Genomic DNA, 11,775 nt, shown 5'->3' with positions numbered 1-11,775 from the left:
CTTACCGTCATGATGAGCGTGGAAATCCTTGTACACCTAGAAAAGCAATCACACTACAAAGTCTCAACAGAAAACCTGGTACTTAATATCGGGGGTTCGAGTGGCCTTATTGCCAGAAACGTTCGGCTGTAGACTTTCAGTAAGGTTAGGTACACTACAGAGAGAAATCAAAGGCGATGCAGGCTGATAAATAAAATGTTTAAAGTAAGTGAGTGAGTTTTTAGCAATATTCCAGCAATATCACGGCGGGGGACACCAGAAATGGGATTGACATATTGTCCCCGGGTCTTCGGCGTGACGAGCGAACGCTTTAACCACTAAGCTACCCCACCGCCCCTAAATATGTAAAAACAACAAAGCAAGCTTCATAAACAGGACCAATCTGGGATTCAAACCAAATTGCAAACTAACGGTGCATTTAGATACTATGGGAGCAACGGAATCAACAGGTGCCACTACATCCATAGATGCTCGGAACGTACCTCTGGATGACATGTACCCGGAAGTACGTCATGGAACTGGTTCAGCATCAGGAGTTTCCATATCCGGCGCATCTCGTTTCCGGGGTGACGATAGTTTCCCTTTGTGGATGTGGCTGCAGCTATAGACGTCCAAAAGTCCATCTCTCGAAGGAGAAACTCAGCTCTTCTGTTGCGCTTCTTCACCTGTTGTAGACAAAAAAATAAGTATAGTTTCGGCATATTTATTTATGGCCATATCGACGTCTTAAAATGTAAACATTTTAGTGTTACCGAACATGTGTTTAGTATACAATGAAATCGTGCAAGGGCGTTCTCGACATCTTCTTACCCAAGGGTCGAGATTATGCCCTTTGTAGTTTTCAATAGATTTGGGCGGATATCGAAACATTGGATTTGACGGGCATTGTCAGACATGCATATATGGCAGAAAGCACTTTCTGTCTTTAGTCAAATAATTTTAAACTGCTGGGACCACGTAGAGACAAATGTCTATGTTATACATGGCGGAGATAAAGCTTACTAGGGTCAGCTCTGGAATTTGATGCCGAATGTTTGCACATTTGTAATTGATCTTTACTAAACACACACTTAGTATAAAATATTTGATCATCTTCCAATACTTATTATATAAGCACATTGTTGAAACCGAGACACCTTGTGAAAAGAACCAGTGTTAAACGAAACATCTTCTCTTTCATGTGAACAAAGCAGTCTTTGTTCCGGTTTGTTTGAACACGACAGTGTCTGAATTTTAGAAAGATAACTCTGCCAAAACTTACTTAAAATGCAGTCCTTAGAACTCATTTTCAGAACTGCGCCCGCCAAAACGAGACTTACATACTGCGAGGCTAAGTGTCAAGAGCGTCTTACACCTTAAACATATAAGTAACATATATGCAGTTAAAATGATGACGTTGTGGTTAAAGAATTGTGTGTTCAGAAAGTGAGTTAGATTGTATCATATTAAGCCACATGTTTAGGTCCTTCCGTCTTACTGTATCGCTCGATGACATCCTCTAATGATCTCGACCGATCAGTACATTCATACGTACTTGAGCCTGAGAGGTATAGGTGCCCTGGTGTCTCTCCAAGTATAGTTCCCCAACCCAGGTGCACAGTCTTGTAGGGTCCTTTTCCACGGACTCGTAGAAAGTCTCAGGGGTGCTCAGTTGGATCCTGTACAGAACCAATGGGTTGATTACTAAAATGATGTTCTCAGCGTGTTTGGACCTGAGGCACGGTTTACAAAATACTTATCTAAATAAAGAAAACTACTTATTTAACGAACTGACGGATAAAACTATATAAGGGTATTTCTGCTGGATTTTTGCTAGATATTGTTGCCGCATGCTACGAACTACGGTTACAATGAACTAAAATAAGACGCCCCTAAAATTGGAGCTCGTTTTGAACTTAGTTGACTGTAATTTCTTTATCTTAACGAGCAATGATTAACGTAAAAAGATAATTGAAAAGTGATCAGTGTTTAAAATCATTTCCTTACATTATGTTGAACTTAGACCTGTCTATTCCGGACTATCCAGAAATGCGGCCTTCCTATCGAGTGCTCTTTCAAAGGTCCGCTTTCGTTTTTATGGTTTCGTTATCATAACAACATTGTTTAGTACCACAATATTCCAGCAGAGCCCAGGCGAATAATAGAGTGATTGATATTATAAAAAAAACCATCCATGTCCTCGAATAAACAATCGACCAAGTCACAAAGGACTTATTCTAATCCTGAACTCTAACCAAGAGATTAGCCATAAATCGTTAGTGACAGTTTCATTGTAATTCATACTTGACATATATATGCATTACCCGGGGAGTCCATTCAGGTTTTTCATCCTCTGCAGTTTTTCCAACATTTCTTCGCTGAAATATACATGTAAATCTTGATGACGATGTGACATTGTTTATAGTGGGAAGGCAAGGCAGAGAGCACAAGAGAACGGCGTTGTTAATTGGTGCAGTTTCATTCTTAAAAAGACCTTTATCTGCAATTCACGTCATGTGGCACCGTGAGTGAGTGAGTGAGTGGGCGGGTAGGAGGGTGAGTAGGCGAGGGAGTAAATCTATTTTTTCTCATTCAAAGCCGGATTCAGCTATATGGCTGCGGTCTGTAAACTGTCTTTCTGTACCAGACAATCCAGTGATCAACAGCATTTATGATCATCGATCTACGCACACGTCTGACCACCTGATCCCGTTAGTCGCCTCTCACGACATGCATCGGTTGCTGAAGATAAATTCTCGGGCATAGAGTGAATTTTGGATGGTTTTACGGTGAAGGCCTTCACGTCAGTATTTTGCGGCGGTGGGGTAGTCTAGTGGTTAAAGCCGTCGCCCATCACGCGAAAACCCGGGTTCGATTCCCAACATGGATGCAATGTGTGAAGCACATTTCTGGTGTCCCCCGCCGTGATATTGCTAAAAGCGGCGTAAAACCAAATTCACTCACTCGTCGGTATTTCAGTTATATCATGTCAGTTGATGTGTGAGGACACTTAATTGGCTTGCCCAATGCATTCAATGCACAGTTGCAGAGATTGTGTGGAGCATATGCATTGTCAAATTGAAACTGGGTAACGAAATCGACATAAGATTCGCAAACTGCCATATTGGTCGATTGCAGCACTTGTTCAATCAACTGGTCGTCCACATGTTCTAAATTTGTCATGTTGCTCAAGAAGGCTCATGCATTTCGTGAAATTAGATCAGTTTTATAACAATAAACATGTTGATTGTACATTAGAAGTCACCGCCAGTTTGTATAAAGCAAATGCAAAAGATATATTACATAATCATGGAATCTGTCTAGGAGGTCCGTGAAAGGGACAAAACTTGTAATTGTCACTGGTGACGCTACGATCGAGTCAGGTAATTCTCTCCGTGCACGGAAAGGGTGAAAACTTGACTAGAGGCCGTTAACTCCCCTGCCAAGGGGACAATTGTCGGTACAAGTGGCCTGATCTGTTCACCTTGGACCAATCCCAGCATTCCCGTGTCCGAACAGGAACAGACTTGAATTTGACCTGCCAGATTCGGAAAACTCCCGCTCAACTTGCAACACCTAAACACAAAATATGACTGTATATAAAAACCTTGTACTGATTCATTTGTAAAAAAGTAATATTTCTGATATACGATTGTATAAACAAGCTTGAGGTGAGGTGAGGTGAAATTTGGTTTTACGTCGTGCTTGAGAATATTTCGCTCATATGACTACGTGCATGCGTGTGTATGTGTATGTGCGGCTGCTTGTACTAGCCAAGACTTAAGCTGGTTTTATAGTGCCTGCTCACTCGGATACTTCCACGCCGCAGTGAAGCATGAATACCCCACTCAGACACATTATACTGACTCCGAGCCGACCAGTCCTTGTTGTACCCATTAATGCCGAGCGCCAGGCAGGGACCAACAAGTACCATATTTTAACGTCTTTTGGTATTACGCGGTCGGGGATCGAACCCGCGACCTTCCGCTGTCCGGATAAACAAGCTTGACATTTCCATGAATATTCCTAAACATAAACATGTCCAAAAAGACGCACACGCAAACTTGAAATAATGAAACAGCAGTGCTACGAATGAACGATTAATTCACGCGCAAATACGTTGTGGTAACAGCAGTTCTTAGAGCTCAGTATATGTAATGCAGGCCTCAAATATTTCCCACTTCGGTATAACCCACAAGGGAAAACATAATCGGGGCGAACTGGACTTCAAACGCACGATCATAGATCGCAACTTTGCACCAGGAATTGCGGCGTGTCTTTAGCGACTGCTCTCTTTTCACCGTACAAAGACTGCGTCATAAGTGTATGTTTAACCACTGTTCATATACACCGTAAGCTACCGATAGATACACTATTTTACTTATTTATCCTTTCACAATTTTCACGACTGGGCCGCCCGATTAACTCTCTAGCTCCCATAGAGAATAGAACCTACCTCTTCCACTGTCACTTCCTTGTGGTAGTTGGTGCCAGGAGGAAAGTGCGCCAACACCCGGTGTCCACCTAGACCCTCCCACCAGAATGTGTTGTGCTGAAAGATAATAGATTCATCTAACCCTTCGGCAGCAGATTTGATTTAACGTGTTGTGCAGTGCTGTGTTGTGCTGTCTCGAAGCGTGCGTGCGTGTGTGTGTGTGTGTGTGTGTTTGTTGTTTGTTTGTTGGTTTGTGTGTGTGTGTGTGTGTGTGTGTGTGTGTGTGTGTGTGTGTGTTTGTTTGTTTCTAAAAAAAATACTAAAGGTGGATTCATGAAAGAAACTGCATTGAAAATATCGAAATCTCAACAAAATCAATATGTAAACAGACAGACATACAACAACCGATGGTGAAATGACAGTTGCTCGAACTGGGCTTCCGTTGCAGTACAATCGTTTAACGTAATTTGCTGTCGGCACACACATCTAAAGTGAGTGAGCGAGTTTAGTTTTAAGCCGCACTCAGCATATTCCAGCTATATGGCGGCGGTCTGTAAATAATCGGATCTGGACCAGACAATCAAGGGATCAACAGCTTGAACATCAATCTACGCAATTGGGATACGATGACATGTGTCAACCCAGTCAGCGAGCCTGACCCCCCGATCCCGTTAGTCGCCTCTTGCGACAAGCATGGGTTACTGAAGATCAATTCTGAAGATCTTCACGGGTACACACACATCTAAAAATCGCTCAAGTTCTAATGACGTCTTGGAGAGCCTAGATCAGTTCTTTTTGGTTGGCTGGAGGATGTGGTAGCTGTCCAATACGACTGTCCATGACATCCCAGGGGTGTTCTTTTGGGGACATGTCTTGATGGCGTGCAGGCCAGGGAGCACGTCGACGTTGTTGCTACAAGGACGTTCTGTATTATTCATGCTGACAAAGGGCACTACGAGGTAGCTGTCCTAGAAATGATGAAACAGTTGGACGAATAATGGCATTCCTGTAACGCTGAGTTGTCAAACCTCTGTTAACGATGACCAGTTTTGTTCTCTCCTGATCACAAATGCCTCCTCTCATCATAACGCCTCCAACACACGGCACGAGGTCCTCAAATCAACTCAACTCAGCAGCCCGCCATTCGTTTTCCCCTGTGGCAGTCAACATGCCGCCTTCCATCAGCTCTGGACACACAGTACCAGCATTCATCAGTGAAGACGACCCTCTGCCAATCACGTCGCTGTCCACTACATAACGTAAGGGCCCATCTCAGTCTCTGACAACAATTTTGCGTTGTTAATACCCGTTTTCTGTAAGGTATGTGAGCCAAATATCTTGAGCCACTGTCTGCCGACTGACCATATGCCCCAAAGCATTCGTTGCTGATGACGATACCGTCGGGAATTGAATCCGGAGATACAAAGATACCGGTCTTCATTTGGCGTAGTTATCCTATGTCAACCTGTTCCTGGCCTGTCTGATGTATGGCCGATGTGGCTGTAACGTTGCATCAGGTTAGCTACAGCATCACAGGAGCAGCAAAAGTTTCCACAAATGTAGGCATGGGTGGCTCCCATCGAAAACGTGCCGTGGATGAATGTGTCACTTTCTGCTTAAAGCATTGTCGTGTTTGGAAGCTGTGTTTAGCAATGAGAAGAAACTCGTTCTTTAATTTTTGCATGTCAGACTTACACTGCACTTTCGTTCGATGCTAGAGAAGTTCCGGTCTCTAATATCATTATTATGTATTTTCACACTGTTTTACCTGGTCCAAATTCGAGTATTTACAATCGGCTATCGTACAGCAGCTAAACATATACTCGTACACCGTTGTGTCGAGGTTGAGGAGACAAAATGATATTTCGAGCTATCCGAGGTTCGACCCAGCCACCAAATTATGGCTATATATGGAATTTGCAGGGAACCAGCTTTTACTTCGAGACAGCCGGGAGTTCGACACATCACTGATGGAGACATCGGTGTTTGAAACGTGTAAACCTTGCCGAAGTAGAGAATAACATACCGGGAATTTGTTGACGGAGTTCCAGCTGAGTTTGATGGTAACAAATCTCGTGACGTCACAGTGCTTCATGATCTGAGGCAGCTGGGCCGAATAGCCGAAGCTGTCCAGTAGCCACAACTGAGGAAACAAACACAGCTTCTGTCAAATATATTGAGCTGCATAATATCAATAGCACAGGGTAGAGATGTTAGATAAAATACCATAACATTTTCATGTGTGTAATGTCAGTGTTCAAATCTAAAACGAACAATTTATGGCTAGGTGTGTGTGTGTGTGTGTGTGTGTGTGTGTGTGCGTGCGTGCGTGCGTGCAAGCGTGATGATGATTTTAGGGGTGTCACCCATTTTGTTCTGGCAAATTTTGGGGGGGGGGAGCTCATTGTACATGCTCTCTCATCAATTGTCATCAAATCGTATTTACTGGCTCAGATTTTTGCGAGTCCATATTGTCGAACGAGAGGTGTACATTGTCGTATGGGAGGCGCCTATAGGACAGTATGGTGAAGTGGCTATGGTGATTTAGGTGAGGTATACACATTTTCGCATGAACTGAGTATATGTTTGACATGCATGCATATTGTCCCATGAGGTGCGTCAGTGTGAGACGCACCGTGAGGTGTCCATATTGTCCCATGAGGTGCGTCAATGTGAGACGCACCGTGAGGTGTCCATATTGTCGTATGGGATGCGTCTATATAAGACGTACGTGAGGTGTTCATATTGTCGTATGGGATATGTTCGGTGTCTATAGTGACGTACGTTGTATAACGTAACGTACGACAGATGTCAATAGGAGAACAAATTTGTGAGATGTCCATACACGATGGGTTGCGTCAAGTGTCTCCAGAGATTTTACTTTAGATATCCATACTTTCGCACGAGAGATGTCTATGGTGACTAAAATGAGATGTCTGTAGTCAATTCAAAAACATGTCTGGTGTCTAAAGTGACGTACGTGAGCAACGTGAAAGAATGGAATGATAAATGCAGGGTTTGCAAACAACTGTTGTCATTGTATTTAGATTTATTCATATGAGCGAAATATTCTCAAGCACGACGTTAAACCCAATTTCACCTCACCTCACCTTAAATTTATTCGTAAATGTGTTGAAATAGTTTTTTAAGCTACTGAGATACGTGCTAATATTATCAATATTATACTCTGCAAAACGTAGGGGAACTTAAAATCATGAATGACACCCCATGCACGTGTATGGCGCTACTGCGGTTTGCACGTGCAACCCATGCGTTGTGTTTAGGGGTTGTGATAAAGAGAAATGGGGGTGCGTTCATAAGATGTCTGTCTTTGAAAAATTTGTTAACGCTTATACTTCCTATCCCAATTAAAAGTTCAGGTTCCACTACTGTTTTTTTAAGAGTATACATCATATCGACAACTCTTCCTGGCTGGCGTCCACAAAATATTTACAAGCAGGAAACACACTTACGTCTGTACATCTTTTCCCAAACTCGTGTTGAAGGAACCTTTGGCCATAAAGAAACTGTCGCAATAGGCACTCTCCATTCGGCAGGTTTGCATCCTGTGATTAAAAACAATAATCAGTTCTCTCCCTCTCTCTTTCTCACACACACACACATATATATAAATATATAATACCGATATTACTATGTTTGGTTGGTTGGACTATACGATCCTATGATCAACAGCATGAACATCAATCTACGCAACTGGAATACGATGACTTGTGTCAACCATGTCAGTGAGCCTGACCACCCGGTCGCCTCTTACGACAAGTATCTTTGACTTCGTCTTAATCATGGACCTCGGTAATGCTTAACACGGTTTAAGGGGATGAGCAGTGTTCCAGGAATCATGGCTGGGAAACCCAGAATTCTATCCATGTGGGAATGGAACCTGGTACTGACCATTTCTATCCAGGTAGCGCCTACTGGAAGGAGCTGGCCGGTGCTGATGAAATACTTCACCCTGTTGTAAAAGTCCGGGTACTTTTCTCCAACCCACTGTAACTGCTGAGGCTGAAAACAAATCGATATTAATCTGAGTTACAATGATTCCATTCATTGTTGAATACCCATGAAAACAAGCACAACGTTTCCGCCACAGAGAAAGCGAATGAAGTATCTTACGCCCATGTTTGATCGAGTGAGTGTGGTTTTAAGCCGCTTTTAGCAATATTCCAGCAATATCACGGCGGGGGACATCAAAAATGGGCTTCACACATTGAGCCCAAGTGGGGTCTTCGGCGTGACGAGTAAACGCTTTAACCACTAGACTACCCCACCGCCCCTTTAACCACTCTAAATGAATACGCATTACGTAGTAGTATCATTTGAGATTCATATGTTTGTTTACTCTGACAATACATAGCGAATTGCCGTCATGTTTGTGACATGGAAGGCTGCTGTTTTCTAAGTACTCTTTTGTCGTCATATTTGTCAAAGCTTTTTCTTCAAATTTGACAATTTTTACCTGAGTAAATGCCATCTTGAAGGGATACTTCTCCATCAGATTGAACGCTGTCGACCAACTGCTGACACACTTCATCGGGGTCTTCCGGCATGGCCATAACCATGCTGAAAATAGAATTCACGTGTATTTCATGTGGATGTGGTCACATGGAGGGAGGAAGTGTGTGAGTGAGGGATTGAATTTAGTTTCACGTTTCTTTTAGAGAGGTTCCATCATTATCTCTGCGAGGGACGCCAGGGAATGGGCCTTACACAGAATGGGCTTGTACCCATGTGCGGAATCAAACCCGGCCTTCGAGCAAACGCTTTAACAACTCGGCTACACCAACTACCCCTAAAAGGACATTATAGTGCTATTTTTTACTTACGAGAAAAAGTCGCCATCCAAAACAAAATACAACTGTGCTGAGCTTTAAATATGCAACGTTTGTACTATCGTGAACTGGACTCTGATGACTGCAAACCTGCTTGGTCTCCACTGTGTCGGTCACCCTAACGCATTGTGAAGACGCATAACTTGTTAAAAATGGTTTACTGCTCTGAATTACGTCGAACGTTTTACTCCCATGCAAATGCTCTCACGTATGTATAAACACATTTTCGTCATGGCCACCGTTGTGGTTAAATTTATGGCTGTTTCGTATAGTACATGTATAATCCCTCTAGGATCGGGAGCTCGCCATGTGGTTAAAGTCATCGCTCGTCACGCCTTCTGTACAGTTTCCATGTCTATGTTACACTGCGATGGTAATTCTAATTTGCACCCCGGATTACCTTTAGTGAGCGAGTGAATAAGTTTAGTTTTACGCCGCTTTTAGCAATATTCCAGCAGCACCACAGCGGGGGACACCAGAAATGGGCTACACACATTGTACCCATGTGGGGAATTGAACCCGCGTCTTTGGTGTGACGAGCGAACGCTTTAACCACTTTGGTCCCTCTTCATACATCAAGCTGACACGCCAAAGACCCGGGTTCGATTCCCCACATAGGTACAAAGCGGCGTAAAACTAAATTCATTTACTCACATACCGATTATCTGCACACCGCCTTGACGAAGCTTTTGCGGCTGATATATTAAACAAGCAGACTACTCTTTTTTCAGTTTTTCAGCACCATATATACTCTTGAGTTGCTCAAAAAGTAAACATCAAAGACACTCGAGCGGATACAATAAAGGACATTCCGATACAAGGGCACTGTGAATACACTGAATACACAATCAGAACACTGACGTGCACCGTGAATACAGAAAAGGACACTTCGAATACAATAAATGGTACTTTCAGAACTTGGAATAAACAAGTGACGAGGGGGAGAATGAACATAGTTTTACGCCATTTTTAGCAATTTTCCAGCAATATTAGGCGGGGGGCACCAGAAATGGGCTTCACACATTGTACCCACGTGGGGAATCGAACCCGGGTCTTCGGTATGACGAGCGACCGCTTTAACCACTAGGCTACCCCACCGCCCACTTTGAATAAACAATCAGAACACTCCATACAATAAATCAGCAAAAATATGCAAATACAACATAGTTCACTGTGAATACAATTAAGGACACTGTGAATACATTGAAGGACAATGTGAATCGTACAGGGGCTCCTTTCACGAAGCAACCTTTACTAAGGTTAACCTTAACTCCCATTCTTTAACACTGCACTAAGGTTACCTTAGTGACTTACGATTACATTAATGCTTTGTGAAAGGGGGGCCCTGGTCTGTCAGTGTCCTCTGCTTATCATGTTATATTCACATCCATCCTCTACCATCAAGGGAAAGACGTTAGACTATTGTGATTAAACGTCATCGTGATGCATACACCCTGGAAATATTTCCACGCCAGACATATATTTCATACGAGACTAGTAATCCAAATGCACGTCACAGCCAGGATATATATATTTCAATTCAAACCGAAAAACAGGCGCCAAACTAAACATATTTACATCGAATATAGAAGGATTATGAGTTGAAGCACGTGCAGGTGGTTAAACAATGTATTCTGTAAACCGTGTGCAAGCACAATACCTGAATCAATATTAGCATATCCCACTGCGTGAATATGATGACTTGCCGCTCCATTTGCCATAGCCAGCACATGACTTGCCTGTGATCGTGCCCTGAATTAACGTATCAAACAATAATATGTGATAACATAAACGTAAATGTGTGAATAGTTTGTCGAGTTGCGGTTTTCGCCGCTTTGAATTTACTGAAACCGTTTGAGTGCAGGTTTTTGACATTTACAATTTTGCCATTGGTTTGGTAATAACATACATAAACTGAGATTCGATCCCAATAACATAGGTTTCTGTGACGCAACTCCGCACAAAGAAGTGAAACAGCCTCAGTCAGTAAGGACATCCGAGGATTATATTGGGATGGCGCGTTAAAATGAGTGGTTTTTTTTCGGGCGATCAGCAATATCCAGCAATGATAAGCAGACCGGTATTTTACCAATGACCAGGTGCGATGACCTATACACATTCAACCTGGTCATGTTATCCACCCAATACTCTTTTAGGCTCTTACATGCATTTATCAATTCATGCTATTAAAACGTTTAAGCTTAAGATTCCTTCACTTCATTTATTGGTTTTACAACCTGACACGAATGTTTGGCATCATTAGTTTGTTGCTTTCCTGTCATGTTTAAAGATATTTTCTCTGCAACCATGAATAATAAATACAGGGAGGGAATCCTTGTTCATATCCATGAGAAACCCTTGGAATTGATTATACGATTGATTGGAGTATGTGTTCAAATCGCTATCAAATCGTTTCAGTACTTTACATTGTCTGACCTGTGATCGGGTGGTCATGCTCGCTGACTTGGTTGACACATGTCATCGTATCCCATTTGCGTAGATCTATGCTCA

General features: G+C 42.7%; 1 protein-coding gene across 1 annotated transcript in view; it reads right to left on the bottom strand.

Annotated features, from left to right (window-relative positions):
- The window catches only part of LOC124285267 (alpha-mannosidase 2C1-like), a 34,790-nt gene that overhangs the window by 15,071 nt on the left and 7,944 nt on the right, over positions 1-11,775 (bottom strand). The window contains exons 7-17 of the mRNA XM_046721463.1: positions 10,925-11,016; positions 8,892-8,995; positions 8,327-8,437; positions 7,888-7,980; positions 6,441-6,557; positions 4,436-4,531; positions 3,464-3,555; positions 2,304-2,357; positions 1,535-1,658; positions 483-665; positions 6-36 (exon numbers count right to left, since the gene is read on the bottom strand). Of these exons, the coding sequence (XP_046577419.1) occupies positions 6-36; positions 483-665; positions 1,535-1,658; positions 2,304-2,357; positions 3,464-3,555; positions 4,436-4,531; positions 6,441-6,557; positions 7,888-7,980; positions 8,327-8,437; positions 8,892-8,995; positions 10,925-11,016 (1,097 nt within the window). The remainder of the gene's footprint in view (positions 1-5; positions 37-482; positions 666-1,534; positions 1,659-2,303; positions 2,358-3,463; positions 3,556-4,435; positions 4,532-6,440; positions 6,558-7,887; positions 7,981-8,326; positions 8,438-8,891; positions 8,996-10,924; positions 11,017-11,775) is intronic.

This window comes from Haliotis rubra, unplaced genomic scaffold, assembly GCF_003918875.1.
Source record: "Haliotis rubra isolate DU_JTF1 unplaced genomic scaffold, ASM391887v1 Scf357, whole genome shotgun sequence".
NCBI classification, from domain to species: domain Eukaryota; kingdom Metazoa; phylum Mollusca; class Gastropoda; order Lepetellida; family Haliotidae; genus Haliotis; species Haliotis rubra.
Note: the sequence above shows the minus strand (reverse complement) of the source record. Positions and strands in the feature narration are given on the sequence as shown.